The sequence below is a fragment of the Leopardus geoffroyi genome, chromosome B1, assembly GCF_018350155.1.
Source record: "Leopardus geoffroyi isolate Oge1 chromosome B1, O.geoffroyi_Oge1_pat1.0, whole genome shotgun sequence".
In the NCBI taxonomy this organism is placed as follows: Eukaryota; Metazoa; Chordata; class Mammalia; order Carnivora; family Felidae; genus Leopardus; species Leopardus geoffroyi.
In genome coordinates this window covers 62,176,709-62,199,783 of record NC_059327.1, presented here as the reverse complement: position 1 = coordinate 62,199,783, position 23,075 = coordinate 62,176,709, and the positions used below count along the sequence as shown (strand labels likewise).

The window sequence follows — 23,075 nt, the reverse complement described above, 5'->3', positions numbered from 1 at the left end:
GTGGACTGGGATGGGATGTAACTAATAATTGTGCAGTTATTTGGAAGAAGTCTGTATTGATAATATGATTTCCGTTTGTTTTCCTCAGATAGCTTGATTTAGAAATTTCAACTTCTTTTTGTCATCTTTTCCTACATTATCTGCTAGAGTACATTTCTGTCCTTTACGCAGTATCCTTATCCTTAAATACATCTTAGTGTACATGGTTGACTCTTTGCTTACGGGTCCAGGCAAAGCAAAAATAGATGATAAATGAAAAAAAAAGAGTCTAGTGTTTTTACTTGCAGTGTTCTCCTGTGGTCTTGAAAAGGAAATATAAGTTTTGTTTTCTTTAAATAATTCTGTGTGGGTAGTGGTATGGCAATTGGAAAACAAACTGAATTGGTAGTAAGAAATATAATTTCCACTATGGACTTTGCTGTTGTATTCGTATGTAACCTAGGGGTTGTCCCTTGATTTTCTGGGACCTAGTCCCTGAGGTTAGGAATCCCTAAGGCTGTCTGAGTTACAAAGCTCTCTGCACCCTGGTGTCTCTGACATGAGAAGTAAGATCTCCTTTGAAGCGATACCAGGAAGTTGTGGGACCAACGGCCTATACTGTTCATAGAGAGGAAAGGGAAGATGTTACACCTCTCCAGTAGGCACTTTTATGAAGGCCTCAGGTTTCTCATGGCTCCAGCCAAATCATGGCAACCAACAGATTGCAGCTGCAATAGGGCTGTGCAGTTCCCTGACTTGAATTTTGCCAGAATCATCTTTGAAAGCATTTATGAATAATTTCCCATGCCTCTTTTCCAACCTCAGTCCATCAGCAAAACATCTGCCCAAACAGCGACCAGGTATGTGAGCAGCACCTATGTGCGTTTCAGAACTTGTTAGTCTCACATCACCACTAGAATCGAGTGTTGCTCTATTTGTTTCATAGAAGAGATGATTGCGCTGCAGATGAGCAGAAAATGGCCAGTGGATGGGGAAAATTCACTTCTTTCAAGATGGAGGTCAGTATTCATAGTGGAGAGAACAAGAGCTCTAAGGAATCTACAGCAAAGTTTTTCTCACTTAAGGCATTTTTTGAAATATACAGTATATTAAAAGATGCATTCTTATATCAATTAATCACATATCTATTCTTGAAAACATTCTTTTACTTGGCACAAGTGTATACTGTTAATTATCTGTATAAAATTAAATTTCTCAAAGTCTCAATTTATCTGAATTGTCTAGTGAATAACTAGTTTTTTCATCATAAGTTAATTTATGTAAATTTTTTTAAATGAAGAGTCTCAAATTCTCAAACAAATCATTGCCAAAAGAAGTTTTCATTCTTGAGCTTTTATGATAGTAAAGAATGAACTCCAATAGAAATTAATAGCCTGAATCTAGGTAGTATGGTTTAACTTAAAGAACACTGGATATTGTGTCAGGAGACCTAGGTGCATGTCTGGGGTCTTCTGTGTTTAATTATATTATTTTGGTTAATGCTGCTGAATTTAAATTCTCTCATTTGTAATATGGGATAGTGATACCTAGTCTATAATAAGTAGGTAGGGATTAAATGCGTAAGTGTGGTGCATTGTACAGATGTAAATTAATACAACCAATATTTTACACTTGGTGTGTTTCAGGAAGATTGGAGAATACAAGATGTGTCCCTTCCTATAACAATTTCAAATCTACCAGAAAAAAAGCAACAGATATTTCAGTTATGAATATGAAAGTGTAACAAAATATTGCAGTAACACAGAGGAAGGAATGCATTAATCATGTTTGGGATTGGGAAGACTTCTTAAGGATGGTGGCATTTGAGTTGGATCTTGGCTTATAAGTTTCTTCCTGGACAAAAGGTGGTGCAAAACTTTATAGAGTCAAATCACTAAGATAAAAACTGAAGCTATGTATGGAGACTCATGGAATTTTATGAAAGAGAAAGTGGTAAATAGTCTAATGTGGGTAATGCAGAGGGTATATAAAGGTTTGTGCTTTGGCAAGAGATGATTTGGGAAGGTGCAATATAAAAAGATTTTTAATGCCCAGAGGGGGTGTGAATTTGATCCCCTTTGCAGTGGGATAGGGATTTATTGAAAACTTAGATCAGATTACTGGCTTGATAACAGTCTTATTTTTTTAAAGATAAGTGAGGATGTAAACAGTGGTCTCATGTGGTAGCTGTAGGAAGTAAGGAGCAAATGGGAGCGTGGAGGCTTGTTAGAGCTATAGTAAAAGTCGTGGCCAAGTGTTGATGAGTATTTGCATTTGTACTGTGGCCGTAGTTATAGAAAAGAGGGATTGGATTTAAGAGACCAGTCACCAATTGGACAGACTTGGAGTGAAGATCAGAGGGTAGAAGAAAAGGAGGACTCAAAGATGATGTCTCCATGGCTGTATACTTGAGTGACTGGAGGAGAAACAATGATACAGAGCAAGGTAAGAAGCACAAAAAAAAGAAAAAGAAAAAGAAAAACAAAAACAAAAACCAAGTTTGTCTTTTGTAAGCAAATAAATTTGGTTTTGAAATCCCTTTGAGTTGCCCATATCTGCTGTTTGTTATCATAGGTACCTTCTTGTTGTTATTCTTCGGGAATATATTTGTTGTATTTAGACTTTTGTATTCTATATTAACTTTGAAATCAACTGTCATGTCCTACTGTTTAGATTTAGATTTGAATTGCCTTGAGTCTCTGGATTAATTTAGAAAGAATTATTTTTACGATATTGAGTCTTTCAATCCATGAGTATGGTATGTATCTGCATTTGTTTAGGCTTTCTTTAATACTGTTTAAGAAATTTTTAGTGTTTTTAACAATAACAATGTTTTCTGCATGTTTTGACAAATTTACTTATATATATTTTCTATTTTTTGATGATACAAAATTTCTTTTAGGCCATGTGCTGCTATTACATAGAAATGCATTTGATTTTTGATATGTTTACTTTTTACCCCAAATCCTTGCCAGTCTCTCATTAATTTTAATAATTTATCTGTATATTCTTCACACAGGCAATCAAATGATCTGCAGTAAAGATATAGCTTTGTTTCTTTACAATCCCTGTGCTTTAAATTTAACTTAAAACTTTCTTGCCTCGTGTGCTGATGGTATTCCAGTGTTATAGGAAGTGATGACTGAGGACTAGATTACTCTGTTCTCAATTTTAAGTAGAATGCTTTAAGTTATTTATCAATTATGCTATTTATAGTCTTTGAAACATAAGATACTTTTTATCAGATTAAGAAATTCTGCTTATACTGAGATGATACAATTATGTTTTTTTTTTTTTTTTCTTTTGCCATTTAGTGTGGTGGATTAGAATAACTGATGTACTAATATTAACCCACTTTGCATTTCTGGGTTGAACCCAATTTTTAACATAATACATCATTCTTTTTCCTTCCCTCCATTCAGTTTATTGATACATACTTTAGAACTTTTGTTTCTGTGTTCATTAGTTAAATTGACCTGACTTCTTTTACTGTTCTTGGATTTTGGTGTCAAGGTTGTGTTAGCCTTGTAAATACTCTGGCATATATTGTGGAAGATTGGAGTTATTTGTTCTTTTAGTGAATTGAAAGGATTTTTCTTCATTTCTGTCCAGTGTATGGCATTGCTAACATTTCAGTACAAGTTTAAACTAAATTCTCCGCTTGAGTTTATTGTGCTACCATCGTAGTGTAAATTCAGAATGCAAACCTACTTTCGGGGTGATTTTTGCATATGACATTTGAGGATGTTTGCTTTTCTCTCTTCTGTTTAATTTCAGGCTTCCAGATAATCAGGTTTTGTGCAGTTACCCGGGGTGGTAGGAATTTAATTTTCATTCTTCCTTATACTGAGACAACCCAGATGATCTCAGAGTTTTGGAGGGTTATCCTATTATTCTTTCAGCTTTGGTGGGGCTTGCATGTGCCTTCTTTCTCTTGAGCCCTGGTTGACAACAAAATTCAATAGTCAGGTCAACTAATCTAGGCAAATGCCCTCCTTTGAGAGCTGGCTTTAGTCTTCCACATACTTCTCTGGGTTCCCTCCTTCACTCAGCCATGAAAATGTTTACTCATCCTGTCATACATCAGGGAGATTTTTAAAATATTTTATGTACCAATTTTAGTTCTCCAGGAGGCTCCAGTACCTCATCTGCCATGTTGGGAGAAACAGCAGTCTTTACAAAGGATTTTAAATATTAAAAAGGACTTTATAATGTTAAGCGTCATCAAGGCATTTTTTTTTTAGAATTTAAAAATTATGGTGATTCAATGGCTTTATTTAAAACTAATTTACAAAAAAAAATAAAATAGTTTTCTTTTAGGTTGTTTTTATATGCAACTCTAGTAAAAGCTTGACCTTCAAAAAAATAAAATAAAACAAATTTATTATTTTATGCTAAATATAACCATAAAGTTATATTGATATGTATATCAATATACATGTGCATTGGTATATGTACCATATGTCTAATTTGGTTCTTCATGATCAAGCCACCATTTGTTTTTAGCTGACTTTTCATTAGCTGACATTTAGCTGACTTTCATTCAGTCCTAGGTATGCGTAAGAAGACCTCCAGAAATTTCCTGAATTTTGTGTGAAGATTTCATTGTAAATGTCAACATTTTTATGCCCTTCACATGAAAGAATTCAATTCAAATTTAGGGCGGAAGAAAATCCAAATGAATTCAGAGCAAGCCATTGTGATTTGCAAGGGAAAGAAAGACACTGCTTGAAGGAAGCAGTACTCGGTCATCTGCACTGACTTGCTGCCTTAAGGCAAATATGATTACTCTGTAACCGTGTTAAGAAAAGCTCGGATTTTGCTTTTCTTTAATTTACTGTGATGTAAGATTGGGAATGTGTTTCAGCATATTTTGATATGTAATGCATTCTATTTTATTGATTTTGAAAACATAGAAAAGCAACCCACCATTATTCGATCTATTATTTTTTTAAATCGGTAAGGTTTTCCTTTCTCCTTTAAAATAAGCAGAATTTCTTTAACCTCTCCTCACATGGTTATGAAAACTTTTACTAATATGACTTTAACCTCAATTAACAATTAACTCATTCAAAATTTCCTGTATTACTTTTTAGTTATAGGTCCTCAAAGAAAATATTATTCTTTAATTTGTAAAAATATAGCTCTGAGTGTACTCTTAGAAATTATAGCCAAAACTTCTCACCTTGGGGCACGACAATGCTGTTTTGAAGTCCTGACCAATCCCAATTATCATGCTTAACCTGTGTTGAAACAGATTATGCAAATAAGTAGAGTGGGTGGTGGGGATTTGTATGTATGAATGGAGGTGAGTTAGTGCGTGTGTCATTCACTGATTCAGTAGGATTTGTTGAAAACATGCTATTAGTGATTTCTTTGAATTAAGCATTGCTCTCTCTGTGCCTCTTTCTTTTAAAACAGAGATACTCTTTGCTGGGTAAGTAAGTATTAAGTCATTAGTGTGAAAATCATTAACGTGGAAGATTAGGCCAGTTTTATAAATGTGCTAGGAACAGACAATAAGAGGGTGGAGAACGCAGCTCTGAGGAGAACCCAGTCCGACTTCACCACTGGTGCCTTTGGGCAGCTCTTTGGGTACTCGGATGACTCTCTTGCCCTTAAACTTTTGAATTCTTTTTTTTTCAACGTTTATTTATTTTTAGGACAGAGAGAGACAGAGCATGAACGGGGGAGGGGCAGAGAGAGAGGGAGACACAGAATCGGAAACAGGCTCCAGGCTCTGAGCCATCAGCCCAGAGCCTGATGCGGGGCTCGAACTCACGGACCGCGAGATCGTGACCTGGCTGAAGTCGGACGCTTAACCGACTGCGCCACCCAGGCGCCCCTAAACTTTTGAATTCTTTTTATTGGTGCCTCTGCATTATGCTCAGTTTTCCTTAACCTCCATCTGGGTTGTGGTTATAGAAATTTTTCTTTTCTAAAGAAATTCTTCTGACCTTACATTAGAAGAGTTCTTCAAGATGGTAGCTATTTCCCTCAACTTCATTCCTTGTCAGTACTCCAAACTATACTTGTCATTTTGAATCATTAGTGAGCATGTAAGCTTGCCCTGAGCTTTTGAGTGAGAGTACTTGATAGTCTTATAAACTTATAAACTTCTATAGAATGATAATAATTTTTAAACTGCTCTTTTTTAGTAAGGTTTTCTATATAGGTGATCACTACTTAAAGAAAATTTGATCCAAATTGAGTGACCGTATTTCTGAAATGCGACTGAATAAAATCTTAATAAATTCAGACTGTGGACCTTCTGCTTCTGACCAGACGGGGTAATAGGGACCAGACTATCACTGTGCCTGAAGAAACTAAAAAACTGGACAAAATATAAGGAATAGTAGTTCCAAGACATTGAGCATCAAGCAACCAAGGGCAGTGGTCTTTGGGAGATGGGAAACAAATGAGATGAGCCCTATCACTGCCTCAGCTTATTCTGTATAGGGCAGGGTTGGAGAATCCAGACAGAGACCAGAAGTTTCCCTGTGTTGAGGATATGGAGCTGAGAGTCCAGAATTCGAAGCAGCTAGAGTTTGTGAAGCAAAACACCAGAGAGGAGATTGATGCACAGAGAAAAAGTTCTGGAGATCTGCAGAGAATCCCTTTGTTTTGTTTTATTCAGCAGTGTCCAACCCGAATAGTTAGCTGACTACTGATTAGTGCATGCATTTAAGAAGACTCCCCAAGGTTCAGGAAAGAGCTACCCCAAAAAGATAGAAAATTCCTTGGTGCTCACACGGAGCTGGTAATAGTGTTCTGTTCTCACCTAGCAGAATGGAAAAAGTCCATAATTTACTGGATAGAAAGTAAAATCTGGGAGATGTTTTTCTAGTCTATTAGGAAAAACTTAGCACTAGACTAAACACCATGCTGGTTCTTTCTAACAAAACTTGAAAAAAAAAAAAAAGACCAGAAAGGATCCAGATAACTTAACTGCTTCCCAGAGCAAAACTCAAGGATGTTCATAGGAATATAAAAATATCCAGCAACCAACAACTTAAAATTCAATCAGTATTGCATCTGGCATGCAATCAATATTGCTGCATTGCTTTAAGAGGCAACAAAACAAAACAAAAAACAATAATAAAAAGCAACCCCCTAAAACAAAAAGAAAACACTGGAAACAGTGGGAATGTCTATTAGGAAAATGATTAAAATATGTTGTATTGTTGAATAGGCAATAAAATGAAGATATTGAAAGAATTAGTTAAGCCTGTGTCTTTTGACCTTGAGAGGTATTCATGGTATAATAAATGAAAAAAAAGTGAGTTTCCAAAAAACCCACAAACAAAAATTATATATTTGTCTATATATGGTTTACATATGAAAGATAAAGAAATAGAAAAAGATAAGGAAGGATACACACCAGAGTATTAGTATTTGTTAGTTAAGGAAATATAATTGAAATTGGGTGTGGAGACCATATATAGGCATACCTGACTTTATTGTACTTTACTTCACTGAACTTTGCAAATAGAGTATTTTCTTTTACAAATCAAAAGTTTGTGGCAACCCTTCATTGAACAAGTTTGTCTGTTAGTGCCATTTTTCCAATAGCATATGCTTACTTCATGTCACATTTTGGTAATTCTCACAATATTACAAATTTTTTATCATTATTATATTTGTTACCATGATCTGTGATCAGTGATTATGACTCACTGAAAGCTTAGATGATGGTTAGCATTTCTTAGCAATATATTTAAAATTTTTTTTTAATGCTTATTTACTGTTGAGAGACAGAGTCCAAACAGGGGAGGGGCAGAGAGAGAGGTAGACACACAGAATCCGAAGCAGGCTCCAGGCTCTGAGTTGTCAGCACAGAGCCCGATGCAGTGTTCTAACTCACAAACCATGAGATATAACCTGAGCTGAAGTTGTACGCTTAACCAACTGAGCTACCCAGGTGTCCCGAGCAATAAAATATTTTTTAATTAAGGTATGCACATTGTTGTATTTTTTAATGCAATGCTATTGTACTTTTAATAGACTATATTATAGTGTTAACCTAACTTTTATATGCACTGGGAAACCAAAACATTCATTTGACTCATTTTATTGTGATACTTGCTTTATTGAGGTGGTCTGGAACTGAAGCTGCAATATCTCTGAAGTCTGCCAGTAATTTTTCTTTCATATAATTGAATTATTTTACTTGTAAAATAAACATAAATTGTCTCATAATTTTTTAATCCTTAAAATATTTAAGAGAAAAATAATGACAAAGACTATATGGGGATATTAAAGATTGTTTTATAAAATGACAGCATAAAAATATGAATTTGACTATATACTTTGATTTTACAGCTGCAAAAATGAGACATGCATGTATATAAAAACTAGAAAGCACTTCAGAAGTTTTTTTTAGTGTTAGATATATGTATATTCTCCCCCCCACACCTTTTTATATCTGAATGTTTGTGGGTAATATTAAGGATAGTTCTGTGATGTAAAGTGTGTAAAATATACATGGATATGGACAAAGTATAGATGAGAAAATGTAAAAATTAGCAGTATTAGAATGGCAGGTTATGAATCATTTTGTTTATTCAATTTCCCCAAACTTTATGTGACATTGTACTGTCTTTAATGTAACTCAAAACTCAACAGGGCTTGCAAAGAACCACACAAATATGATTTACCATAAGGAGAAAAATCTCAGAAATGATACAGATGATAGGACTAGTAGGCAAAGACATTAAAATAATTATTACAGTGGTATTTTGTATGTTTAAGAAGCTAGAAGAAAGATTTAACATGTTATGTGGAGATATAAAGGGTATAAAAAAGACCCAAATCAAATTTGTTGAGATGAAAGACCCAATGTTTGAGATAAAAAATACACTAGATGGTATTACCAACAGATTATACATTGCAGAAGAGAAGCTTGGTAAATTTGAACACAATACAAGAAGCTATGCAAAACGGAACACAAAGAGAAAAAAGACCTTAAAGGCATGAGCAGAGAGCATCAGTGAGCTGTGGGACAAGGTCGAAGGACTTAATACATAAGTAATTGGAATTCTTGAAGGAGAAGAGATAGATGGGAGCACAGCGTGGTGGTGGTGGAACACAGCCTAGAAAACTATTTGAATAAATAATGACTGAAAATCTCTGAATCTGATGAAAACAATCAATCCGTAGATTCAATCATCTCCATAAACCCCAAGTATAAGAAACATGGAGAGAACTGCACTATGTCACATTGCAATCATATTTTTAAAATCCAGCGATAAAGAGAAAATATTAAAGAAGCAAGAGAAAAGAGCACATTACAGAGGAACACACAAAGGAATTGCATGTGGAGGAGCAAAGATAAGAATGATAGTAGGTTTCTCACTGTAAGCAAAGCTAACTAATGGATGGTGCAGCCACATGTTCAAAGTACTGAAAGAGAAACACGGTCAACTTAGAATCCTTTACCCAGTGAAGATATCTTTCGGAAATGAAAGTGGAATACTTTTTTCAGACACGCAAAAGCTGAATGAGTTTGTAACTACCCAACTTACCCTACAAAAATGTTAAAATAAATCATTCAAGTAGAGAGCAAAGGGCACGGGATGACAATCTCAATCTACTCAAAGGGATGGAGAGCCTGGGAAATGATAGCTAAAGATGTTTCTTTCATTGTGTAAATCTCTTTTGTTGTTTAACACTTCCTTCTGCTCTGTCTTTAAAAAAATTTTTTTTTTAATGTTTATTTTAGAGAGAGAGAGAGTCAGTGTGAGCAGGGGAGGGACAGAGAGAAAGGGATACACAGAATCTGAAGCAGGCTCCAGGCTCTGAGCTATCAGCACAGAGCTGATGTGGGACTCGAACTCATGAACCATGAGATCTTGACCTGAGTTGAAGTCAGGTGCTTAACTGACTGAGCCACCCAGGTGCCCCCAAAGTCTGGACTTTTAACAATTGTCTCATTTTGCTGCTCCAATTGAAAACATAAAGGAAATACAGAATTAAGGAAAAAAATCTAGCACATAGAATACGTGGTTAATTTATGGTGGACAGTCAACCAATTTAGGTGAAAAGCAGAGAATTATTTAAATTACAAGGAAGAAGATAAGATATATTTAATTAGTTTTAGATTAATTATTGCAGTTTCCTCGGGCTTATCCACAAAAGAATAATTACACTACTAGCCAATTTCTTAAAATTTGCTTTTGTTCACCCTTAGTGAATTACCTCTTTGAATTAGGCCTGTATCTCAGTATAGTCATTTTACAGGATAGTAGACTAAGGCTCCTTTTCCCAACTTCTCTATTTCTCTATTTTGTCTTTGTCTTTTCCATTTGATTCGATGTCATATCCCTGGAACTGTTCCACTGAGGAATCAAACTCACTTCCAGAATTTTAGCTTCCTAACTTTGACTTCTCCTTAAACCTGTTTTATATTTTCTGCATCATTGTAGTAGAGAAATCAGAAAGCATTTATTTTGCTAATTGTTTGCAACTAAAACATGTAAAACAAAACAAGCTGAAGAGATCCTGACAGCTTGCTTATTTTTCTTGAAATTATTTGAGTTTGGATTTTTGACACAGTGGTCTCAAAAAAGTTTAAAAACGATAAACATACAACTTGGTAACTGTTTCTTCCTATGGAAACTATGCTTGTGACCAGAGTTCAGCATGAACTAATATTTAAGAATATGTCATGGTTATGCTTTTATTAAAAGACCATTATGTATTCATTTTTAGACTCAGGCCATGATGCCCTTTCTCTTTTAGGGCCATAGTAGATACTTCTTTCAATACAGGAAGCAAGATGTTAAAGTAATACCTATTCATTATATCCAAATAGGTACATCAGCTATAAAAACTGTGTACATTTTCTTTTAATAGGCACCTGTGGAATATGTGAGAAATTAAAGAATATCTCGTAGAGAGTATCTTTTTTAAAAAATATATATTTTTAATGTTTATTTTTGAAAGAAAGAGAGAGAGGTTGAGAGCACCAGACGGGGAGGAACAGAAACGGGAGACACAGAATCCAAAGCAGGCTCTAGGCTCTGAGCTGTCAACACAGAGCCTGACATGGGGCTTGAACCCACGAGCCGTGAGATCATGACCTGAGCTGAAGTCAGATGCTTAACCGACTGAGCCATCTGGGCGTCCCTCATATAGAGTATCTTGTCCTAAAAAGAAATTGTAATCTGGTCAGGAGCAACAGAATAAATATACCAATGATTGTAATTTAAAAAATGCAGAGTAAAGCCAGTTTCACATAGGACACTTTATAAACTTATGATAAGTTAAACAGCATTGCAGTATTGAATTACCTGATATAAGTTGAATTGAAATATAGTAGATGTTTGCAACCAACAGTGCTATAGGAGAGATATTCTTTTACTAGTTCATCTTGGAAACACTTGACAAAGCGATATGGACTGGGTTTTAAGTAGATAGAAAGGATTGGATTATAATGGAGACTAAATATTTCTATAGAGCTTGATTTTTTTCAAACACTTTCATGTCTCTAATCTGATTTTACAACAACCTAATAGAACAAGTAGCATTGTTATTCTCATTTTAAAAATAGTTTGAGACAATAGGTTAATGTCTCGGGTGTGAACAACTGGTAACTGGTGGTGTTGCTCTTCATATCCAGGTCTTCCAACTCTGAACCCTCTGTTTTGCATTATACCACCCTTTAAAGAGGGGAGTGGAAAGCACTAAGCTAGACTCATTCTGCCTGGAACTCAGGTAAAGGAGGTTGGAAATTAGGCTAGGAGTCAGGGTTTAGACTCGGAAGCTCCTTAAATGCCTGAGAATAGATTTGAGGTAGGAGCAAGCAAGAGAAGATGAGTGGACCATTGCAGTAATCCAGGCAAGATATGATTGTGGCATAGACCAGGTGTGAGTTAAGAAGCTGAGGGAAGTGTTTGTATTCTGGATACATTTTGAAGACAGAGCCAACTGGATATACTGATGAACATAATGTGGGATCTTGAGAGAAAGAGTCGAAAATGGATCTAAAGTTTAAAACGCGAGCAACTGGAAGAATAAGATTACGGGGAACACAGAGATGAGCAGGTCAGAATTGAGTCTTAAATGTGTGGAGGTGAGATGCTAATTAGGCATCCAAGTAGTCATGTCAAATGGCAGCTGGATGCATGAATTTAGAGTTCAGAGTAGAGTCTGGGCTGGAGATCCGATGTTCGAAGTCATCGGGTGGTACTTACAGAGGTGAGATTGGGTGAATCACTAGGGGGAATGATTGCAGATAAAGAAGAGAAGAGGTGTAAGAACTTGGTTCTGGGTACTCCGGCATTCCGAAATCTTGAAGATGAGGAACCGTTAAGGTACTTGATACTGATTCAGTTGCTTTAGAATAAGCTGGAACGAGGCCGCCAAGAATGGGAAAGCTGTAAGGGCATGTTGAAACAGAACTTGAAAGCAACTTGGAGAGTTGTGTGTGTGTTTTTTTTTTTTTTTCTCCTAGACCATGCTATGGGCATAATGGTATGTTAGGCATGGAATAGTTCAAGAAAAGTCCATCATAAACACTGTAGTGATTAAACATTTTTATTCATTAGATGAAGCAATGTTTATGGCTGTCACAATAACAGAGTGAGAAGTAAGTAATAAGGAGTCATCATCCTCATTTTTAACATGAGGAAACGGAGACCAGAGAAGGTGACTGAGTTGCTTGTGGTTTTACAGTTTATAGTAGCGTATATTTTTTTGTTACAAATATCAAGTTAATTTTCAATACCCTGCTGTGAAATATCTTGCTAAATTTCTACAAATGTATTTTATAAGTAGGAACCAATTAGAGGTCAGAATAAAGTAGAGAAAAATAATTGATGTTAAGGAAAATCACAGAAGAATGTTTAGAACATAAACAGTGACACAGTCTACGGGGACATAAGGAATCACGGGGTGGTGAAGAGCACCCTGGACTGAGAATCAGGAAATTTGTGTACCAGTCCTGGCTGCTTAACTTTCTGAAAGCCTTGAAACCAGTGTCTCAGGGCTTGGTGTATTGCTGAAAACACATCTATCATGTGGGAAGGTATTTGTAAACGCATTAAAAAAGTCTCAGAGGACACACGTACCAAGGAGTTACTTCTGGGGAGCAGGTTGGATTGGGAGGGGCAATTAAGGGAGACTTACTTATCTCTTCAGTTCTGTTTGATTTGTTTATAATGAACATGTGTTACTTTCTTCAGTTTCATGAAAAAAAATGAAGAACTCTAAGAAAAAGTTCATTTAAGCAATTTCTAGACATCAGCGGGAAGACATAGTTCATATCCATTTGATCTCCATGTCTGCATTTCTCCTGTGAAATGAGGGAGTTTGAGTAGAGTCCCTAAAACTAATTCCAACTGTAGTACCTGTGATCCTATGGAAAGCCACACATTTCAAGATGTGGGGCCCTTTCCTCACTACTATATGAAAGGGAATCTTTGGACTAATGTATTCAAGAAAATTGGGTAACTGAAATGTATGGTACATTATAATGCTGAACTTGTAATGTGGATTGGATAAGTAATTTCGTAAAATAATACATTATTTCACATAACTATAACAACCACTTGAAATAGTTACTGTTGTTATCACCCATCCATCATTCAGTTTTACATATGAGGACGTTGGGGCTTATCAAGATTAACTAACATGCTTAAGTTCACACAGCTAAGTGATGAAACCCAAGCCTGAGTTCTGAGCCTGAAATCTCAATCATTAAATACATCTCTCTCAGTCCTTTGGGGGGTACACCTTCCTTGATGTGGGGAAGCAGCGATTTATTTCAGTTTACAAAGTGGGAAAACCAGAGTTTGCTTGATTTTGTCAGATGCCTTGTTTCTGAACTCACTCTCTTATTCCTTTTCTTTTATTTCTTTAAATGTTTTTATTTATTTTTGAGAGAGAAAGAGAAACAGAGAACTAGTGAGGGATGGGCAGAGAGAGAGGGAGACACAGAATCTGAAGCAGGCTCCAGGCTCTGAGTTCTCAGAACAGAGCCTGACATGGGGCTTGAACTCACAAATTGTGAGATCATGACCTGAGCCGAAGTCAGACTCTCAATCGACTGAACCACCCAGGCACCCTCCCTTATTGCTTTTCAAGGTAACTTCTCAATATTAACTAAATGAAGTGCTCACATCTCCTTCCTGTGCCTCTCATGTTATAAAACTACCCTCATATTCTTTAGTCTTAAATTGCATTGCCCAGATTTTAATGTTTCTGAAACACGAATCTTAGAACTTATGGGTCTGCTTAATGTGGCAATATTTCTTTTTTTTTTCTGTGGAAAAGTTAGAGTCAAAGATGTTCTTAAAAATGATAGATTTTCTGTTGGCAGCATTATTGCCTTCTTTAACAGTCTAGGGGCCCATGCGTCCAATTTTCCTTGACTGTCTTCCTGGTCCTAACAGGAAGATCGCCAGCTTGAGTCTCTGACGTCCATTTCTCTCTTAATTGTCAGACACGGAGCCCTTCCAGTTTGACTTACTCCTTTGCTGCCTTCTGATTCTCATTCCAGAACTTGATTTGGGCTGTCGATTGTTCTGCTTTCCTACCCTCTTTCTGTCAGCCATGTGAACAGCTCTCAAGCCCATCAAAGTATCAGAATGACTTGAAAAAATTTTTGGAATGACAGGTCCTGAGGTACAGATCAGAAGCGTAAAATCTGTTCCTTCAGTTGGAACCTGGAAACGTATATTGAAAAATGTGTCTGGCTTCATGCATTGCCAGTCTAGGAATTTCTGCCCATTGTGATACCTTTACCTGGAGCAAGCATGAGATGTTCTTCTGGCTCATTGGTCTGTATTCTCTACCTGCTGTGGGAAGTTAGACGATGCGTTCTCACTCTGTCATGGCACTCTGATTAGAAACTTTATTACTGCAAACTGTTATGAGCAGATACTCTAATCTCCAGAAAAATGTGCCTTTTTTGTCCTTAGAGTTGTGTAAGCACATAGTAAATTACACTTAGAATTGTATTCCCAACAGAGGTGCTCATTTTACATGTAATGAAAAGAAAAATTTGGGGGTTGAGTTCCTTGATCTTTTTCCTTCTTTAATCAAATATAAATTACTTTATGCATTGGGGTTTACAAGGAAATATTTTTTTTTTAAAAATCATCACCATACCACATAAACTGTGAAGTAATTGCGTGTTTATCCCAGTTTTTGAAATAAAGAGATTTCAGCCATTTTCTCAGTGAGCACTTTTCTTATTTGAATAACTAGTCCGTATCATTGATTTTTTAGTTACCTTCAGTACACCATGAGTTGATGATTAAAATACTCGATGCAAATGAAGTTTTTTATGTTAATTTAGTTAGTGACTATTTAATGAACGTCCACTCAATGCTAAGAGGGTTATTCAGTGCTCAAGACAAACAGAACACAGTTTACGTCTTTACATTCCTGACTATTGTCTATTTTTATTGTGTGAGAAGAGCCTTTTCAGAGTCAGCACCTCGTGTTATTTTTCTAAGGCAGCACATGCAGATTACTTTTTGAACTATGGCATAATTACAGAGAACTGCTTAAAGCAAATGTATAATTTATTCACCTGAGAAATTCAGGGCAAAGCTGATCCTGCTTAGGTATGAAAGTGTAGTTGAAAAGATGTTAATACTGTGTTCCAAAACAGAATCCCATGTTATTGAGACTCTCCTCCTGCACCTTACCCTTAATTTGCAGTTGTGCAAAATAACAGCTGTCTCATAGTAGCCATTTAAACTGAGGTACTGTGTAAAACACTTGCATTTTAGTTTATAGTTATTTACAGCATACACTGGGGAAGTTCCAAGACTACAAGAAGTCAATGCAGTAAGTCTCCATAGTCCTCTCTCATCCCTCACCTTCCTTAGTGGCTAATAGCACCAATAAGGAATGATGTTTAAACTCTTCTCCGGATTTTTTAAAAATATATTCATTTCCTTCATTTGAATAGTATTTTGTATTTAGTTTTTACTTTTTACCATTTGCAAAATGTCAGGGTGTTTTTTTCCATTGCTATCCCAGAGAACAGGCTTTATTAAAAATGTTATATGTATGCAGGTTTGGAGAAGTCTTGAATCGACTTATGTTATTTTTCCCAGGTTACCTTTTGTAAATAAACATTTGTAATTTTTTGATTCTGTAAAATGCAACTTGTAGCGCCATTCAAACTCATCAAGTACTCTGACTTCAGGAAAGCTATGTGGAGGTCTGATGTTCAAGCCAGTTCAGAGTTCCCTGAGAACAGAGAGAGAGAGAGAGAGAGAGAGAGAGAGAGAGAGAGAGAGAGACTGAGTGATCCCTCAGCTGAGACAGAGGGATATACCAGGCTAAAACTTGGGCAATGCCAGTGCCCTTGTGAAGAACTGGGGATGGTCTGAGATGTTTGCAGTCCCTGCCGCAGGATCCTTGCAGGCTAACGGGATAGCCTGGTATCATTTCATAGACATTGGCCGAAACTTTTGATTCAGAGACAAAGACGCTTAATACGTCTAGCACAGCAAACAGTATGAACTCCATGTTTGCGAGAGTTCTTGTGCCCCAGGTTCCTCAGGAATGCCATGGAGTCAGCCAGGTGGGCGGTACCAATTCAGAGGATTCCCCTCTCAACCGGGGATCCTGAGATTAGGGAACTCTTTTATAATGGACTGCAAACAAACCTGCCCAGACTTTGCCCTGGTGAGAGATGTTATACTACTCAGCAAACAAATCTGCCCTCTGCTCTGTCTGCATAGGTTCTTCTCTCTACAAAAATCCTTCAAAAGATGGCCTAGAACCCAGGACATCAATACTTCTGCTTACAAGATGTGCTCACAAGAGACCCTTGGAGAATTGTCCTCCAATAGTCCTGAGCAATGAATATGCTCATGGTTTAAAGTATTCTTACCAGATTTTTTTTTGCCCATTCTACTAATTCCCCTTTACTTGAGTATGCCTTGGAGTGTATCTTTTTATATCCTCTTTACCAGAGGCAATTTGATGATTAATAGTTCAGCTAAAATATAAATATCTGAGCGTACAAAGGGGAGGGGGAACCGATCATCATAGATCAGGCCCTCTTTCATACAAATGTACTATATGGCAGGCAATATTGTTCTTTTATGAGGTTCTGGGAAACATATTAAATAATAGTAGCCCAAACTGGAATTTCCTTTTAATGAAGATGGTCTAAGGGAAAAAAAAAAGGGGGGGGGGGGAAGAAGAGAATAAGGAGCAACTCTTCAGACAGGATTCCATAACTACTGAGAACAGAGCAGGTCTCTTTCTACAGATAAATCTTGTGGCTGGGACTGAATGTTTAAGATAATTGAGTGATCTGATGAACTACAGGTTTGTATCTTTCTTTGCCAGGTACTTAATTGTTCTCAGGAAGATGGCTCTTTTGAAGTGAATTTTGTGTTAACTGCTCATATTATTGACATTCTTAATGCTGAGGATTATTTAGTCACCCCTCCTTCAATATTACCAGCTGGAAAACTGAGGCCCAGGAAGTCTGGCAGAGTGGCCTGAAGTTACACAAGAAAGGCGGAGCTGAACTAACATCTCATGTGTCCCCTGTAGGGCATTTGTTTACTCAAAAGATATACATTATGTCAAAGTCAAAATGTAAGAGACACAGACACAGACACAGACACAGACACAGACACAGACACACACACACACACACACACACAGAGAGAGAGAAAGAGAGAGAGAGAGAGAGAGAGAGAGAGAGACGGAGACTGATCTCAGCAGGAATTATAATCCTGATGTGGAGAAAACTCCACTTGTCACTGTAAATACCGACCCAAATTAGTACTGTATTTGGGAACTGGCCAGAATGTTCGAAGGTGCATTTCAGTTTACGACTAGAGCTTGGCCCTAATGTGGGAAAATATTAATTGCCATTCAAAATCACTTTAAAAAGATGAATATCTGAGACACAAATACGGGATCGCCTTAAGCACAATAAACAAACAATTAAACCAATTATAATTTACCAGTGAAACTTCCAAGTGTTGAGAAATTGGCCTTGTTTCATGTATGGTGAAAGGCAGAGAATGTCAGAGTGGTTTAACTGTTTTCATCTGTGCTAAGAGGCTATGGCTGTGTTGAGCTGGAAGGGGGTCTCACAGAGCATCTGCTGGGATGATTTCCTCCCCTTTGAGGGGCCCTGAGCTCTAAGAACTCTGAGGCAGTGCAGAGGGACCACTGAGGATGAAGATCTTCACTCTTACTTGTAATAGAGCTTCTCTATTTTTGCCACATCTTGGCTTCTGTGACTTAGAAAACAAACTCAGAAACTCAACAACATAGTATTTTATATCTTGAAAGGAGTTTGGGTCCATGCATTTATTAAAACTAAGTGAGTATGCACTTAAGATTTCTGCTTTATTATATTTGTGTTTTATGTAAAAAACTAAACAGTTACCGAACTCAATTATAGCATGCTGAAGCATTTAGGGGGAGATGTGTCGATGCCTGTGATTTACTTGGAAGTGCACTGAAATAAGGTAGATTGTTGCTCGGATACGTGATGAAGCAAGGATAGTCACATATTAATGGTAAAATGTAGGGGGGGAAGGATTTATGGGTGCTCAGCCTATGATTCTTTCAACTTTGCTGGATGTTTGCTGTATGTTAGAAATTTTCCTTAATAAATTATTTAGGAAAAAACCTCACCAGTGTACTTTGACCCTCTCATTTTTGTAAGGGTAGAAAGTGAGATTCAGGGAGAATAAGGTTATGTCATTGACAGAGCAGGAACTAGAACCAAAAGATCTTCAAAGAACTGGTTGTGCTGCTTGTTTTACATCCAGATTTGAGCATTTGCCTCAAGATTTCTTTACGTAAATATCCGAAAAGTCATGAGTATTATCAAAGATGACAAAAAGGCCTTTACAGGGTTATTGAAACTCCTACTTTTAGAAGGATTTCTTCTCCTCCCCCTCTCCCCCCCCCCACTCCCTCCCGTTTCTTCCCCTCCTCTTCCTCTTCCCCCTCCTCCTCCTCCTTTTTCTCCTTTTTCTTCAATCTGTTTTTCATGCTGGTAGCATTGAGACAATTTTTGGGCTTCTTGTAGTGTTTAATACACTAGAACTGATTGTGAGCTTATATATTGTATGGTATTTCTGGGCCAACTTTCCATTCTGTTTTTCGTTTTATATAAATAAATGCATGTATTCTTTTGAAAGTGTGGAAATGAAGTTAACATTTTAAGAAAAGGTCCATGAACTTTATATAGATTCTTCTAAAGCCTTTTCTGGGCAGGAAGTTGGTTTTGCCTCTGGTGTTTGACTGGTATAAGTCATGATGAAGGACCACCTAAAAATGACTTCTCCTTTATTCTTGTGCTCTGCTAGAACATTTAGAGGGTAAGAGTCTCTGGAGTCAAGCTTGCCTTAGGTTTAAATCCTAGTTATGACATTTCTAAATGTGAATACCTGGAGAAGTTACTCAGATTATCTGATCTTTCTTTCTTGGGTATAAAATGGAGGTACTAATAGTACCCTACAGATTGTAGTATTCCATGACATCAGCCGTCACAACTTTTATTAGTGGTAACCTTAGAATTTGCTAGTGAATGACTTATATGTTTGCATTTTATATTTACATTTTGTTTCATTTATTTTACTCTTTATTTATAGCTGATATTTGCTTTCACAAGGGATTGTGCTTCTGAATATTTATAGGATTTGCTTCTTCCCTTGTCCTGTCAATAAAGCATACACACTCTAATTCTCCCAGTTGTTTGCACAAAACCACGAGTCATCTATAAAGCACATTTTAGTTAAAATTAGGTTTATTTCATAACTGTGTTGTCCTTTAAAAGATTTTTTTTTCTTTCTCAGGTTTTAGTATTGATTACCACTTTTCACTTTCCTCTTAGGTTTCCAAGATGTTAGAACTGTAGACTTGTACAAGTAAAAAATAAGAAATGTAGACTTCTAAAAGAGTGAGAAATTAAAATTTTAGTTATCAGTGTGACTTAAAAAGATTGCAATATAAAGATGCTACTTTTTCATAGTAAGTGAATAAAAACTTACTTGTAGGTGCAAGTTGAGACTAATGAAAATGTTGGCTTAAAAGTTGTTGGATAGGTGTATTTTATCCACCCCAACCCAGTACATGTGTGTGTGTGTGTGTGTGTGTGTGTGTGTGTGTGTGTGTATGCATATATATTAATACATAATATATATACATAACAATACATGTATATATTAATACATGTATAAACATGTATATAATAGTAAATCATTTTAAAGAGAAAAAAATCAGGCTTATATTTATATGGTTCAATAGTTGTGTAATGCTTTCTTTGTCTACCATTTGAAACCCATTTTTTTTTTAAATGTATATTTTATAGTTTCCATGAGTGGCAAAATGAGCTATGGTACAGAATTATAAAATTTGGTGGGTGGGAGGAAACTTTGAGATCGTCTGGAATTCTAGATTTGCCATTTTTAAGTTTTATTTCTGGAAGTCTAAAAAAATACTTACGTTTCATTATACTCTAATTACATCAAATTAGAATCTCTGTGAATGGGGACTGAACATAGGCCTACTCTTCAAAAGCTCCCTGGTGATCAGGGTCAGAATCATCCATCTGGTTGTGTGTGTGTGTGTGTGTCTGTGTGTGTGTGTGTGTGAGTGTTTTGTTTTTGCCAATATTTAGAAAGGAAAGAGAGAATTGCTCTAGACCTTGGTGAAGTCACAGAACCATTTATCTTCAGAACTGAAACAGAATCTTGGTTTCCTCTTAAACCAGTGCTTTTTCCAGTCTCCTCCACAGCTTTCTTTTGGCTACTCCAGATTGTGTTATTTTTAATGAGTTTGTGTGGTCCCCAAAACCCTTGGAGTAGACCTCTCCTTGTAACTCAGGCCTTGTTTTGGTAGATGAGCCTTAGGGATAGCATACATTTGTGTTTCCTAAAGCACTGGGGAGTGAGTGAAGATGTTGGAATAGCTCCTGTATCCCTGAGCTAGTCTGGTCAAGCTCTTCCCTAGAGTTCTCCCAGGCCAGGATTAAGTGCAGTGCCACTTCCAGTTGGGCACTTTGAGTTTAATGTATTAATTATGTTAATTAACATTAACATAAAAATATGTTAAGTAATATATTGTACTTTATTCAGAAATGATGGGATGTATGTGTATTAAATTAGTTTAGCTATGGGATATCTATTAAATTATTTTAAAGATGGGAGAGTAAACAAAACAAATACATTCTGTAATTAAAGCTCATTTAAATTATTTTACCTATTTTATGATATTCATATGATTTTGTTCTTACCTAAAAACAACAATATAATTCATTGACTTTCTGTATGTTTCAGAATTTTTTTAAATATGGAGGTGTAATATCATTCCATGAAAGCTCATTTCCAATGGATGGCAATATGGAAATGTGTTTATAACCCTTTTATGATATATTCTTTGGAGAAATGCAGTTCATTCTAGGTTTACATCACCATTTCTTGCTGTGGTGGGATAATGTTATAGTCTCAAATGGCATGTGGCCAATCATGGATGCAGTGTTAGTGCCTCTTGAAGGCCTTGTTTAAAACACTCACTCTGGGATACTACTGTGCTTCTTTACTTCCAGACTGACCACTGCTCTAAGCAGTGTTGGGGCAATGCCTGGGCTGCCCGAGCCCTTGAAGTTCAAGAAGAAGCACCTGGACTTCTCATGATGGGAGGTCAGAGTCAATGTAAGTGACTTCCTAATTTGGGGGGCTAAATCCCTTCAGTGATTTTAGGTCTGTATGAAGTCAGCCATAGAAATGATTATTTTCAGTGTGTGTTTTATGTCATCAAAATACACCCAAATATTGCCACTGACTTAAAATAAAACTTTAGAAGTATTTCTAAAGTAGTAAATTCTTATGCGTCTCTGGTGAAAAGCATAGTTCGAAGATACAATTTTTTTTTGTTTCATTAGGATTTCCCATTGATATTTTCAATTCCTCCAAAATATTACTTTGAGGAAATTGGAGTTACTGGAAAATGTACATCAATTAAAGTTTAGAGAAAACTTAGAGAATCTAATTTAAAATTTTCTTGGACTTTAAAGGTGAGCATAAGTAGATTCATAAATGCCTAAGTGGGCAAAGCTACAAATTTATATTTTTGGAGATTGTTTTAATTCTGTTAGAGTTTGAGCATTGTTGAACATTGTGCTCAGTACAGATTTATTTCCTTTCGAAGTTGTTACTTCATGAATTCCCAACCATGTAGGAATTCCCAAAGGTAATAGCTTAGTAAATTGTATCATAAAATACTTGGTATATGTACAAATGGATAACAAAAAATAGTAGAAATAATGTTCATTTGTGACAAATTACAGGGATTGAATTTTTCCTTTCCGGGCAAAATAATGAAGTTACATTATGATGCATGTATTAAGATGGAATTTTCATTATGAACAAAGAGGAGAAAATATATACTTCGAGTTTTGTTCTCATCAAGTCCTGAGGATCTAAATATCTTTTCAAATAGCTTTTCTGCGTATAAGTTATAAAGTAACGGTATTTGAAGATGATGAGGATATCATTTCTCTTGTACAGTTGAATTCTAGAGCTCTTACATAAAGTTATAATACTTCATTATATAGAAGGGAAAAGAAGGTTCTACAGTAAGTAAAGATTCAAATTAGTTTCTATTTTTCTGTATAATGGCTTGCATCTAACTCTGACAAACAAATTTGAACTTATACAAAATTAATGTTTTATATATTGCTACTTCTTTAATTGAATCCATCCTATATAACATATTAAAATAGTGGATACTGGAAAGAACACGATATATAAAGCAAAAAGCCCCAGATATATTTTAGGTGCCCATTCCCCAGTTTACTAGAGTGTCATTTAAGTTCACTGAGTGCCTACCCTTCTAGATTGTGAGGATGAAATGAGATTACATATGTAAGATTACTTGGTTAACTATTACAGGCTGTAGAAGATTTGTTAATCTTTTGGGCGCAACACTTAGAACAAAACACTTCAGATCTGGGTATTTTATCCAGCAGCCTTAAATAAGATTTTCTTTTTTGTGTAACTTTTATTTTTAAAAAAGAGCAAGAAACAAAGTAATTCAAATATACAGTAGGCTGGAATGCATGGAATAACAACATCAAAATATTTAGGAAAGCA

The 23,075-nt window shown here is 36.1% G+C and overlaps 1 protein-coding gene across 2 annotated transcripts in view; it reads left to right on the top strand.

Moving 5' to 3' along the window:
• TLL1 (tolloid like 1) overlaps window positions 1-23,075 on the top strand; it is a 213,385-nt gene that overhangs the window by 11,319 nt on the left and 178,991 nt on the right. Inside the window, exon 2 of one of the 2 annotated variants that reach the window (XM_045463738.1) lies at window positions 21,530-21,635. The exons of the other annotated variant lie outside the window; for it this stretch is intronic. Coding sequence (XP_045319694.1) covers window positions 21,614-21,635 — 22 coding nt within the window. The 5' untranslated portion in view covers window positions 21,530-21,613. The remainder of the gene's footprint in view (window positions 1-21,529; window positions 21,636-23,075) is intronic. 2 annotated transcript variants of the gene reach the window in all.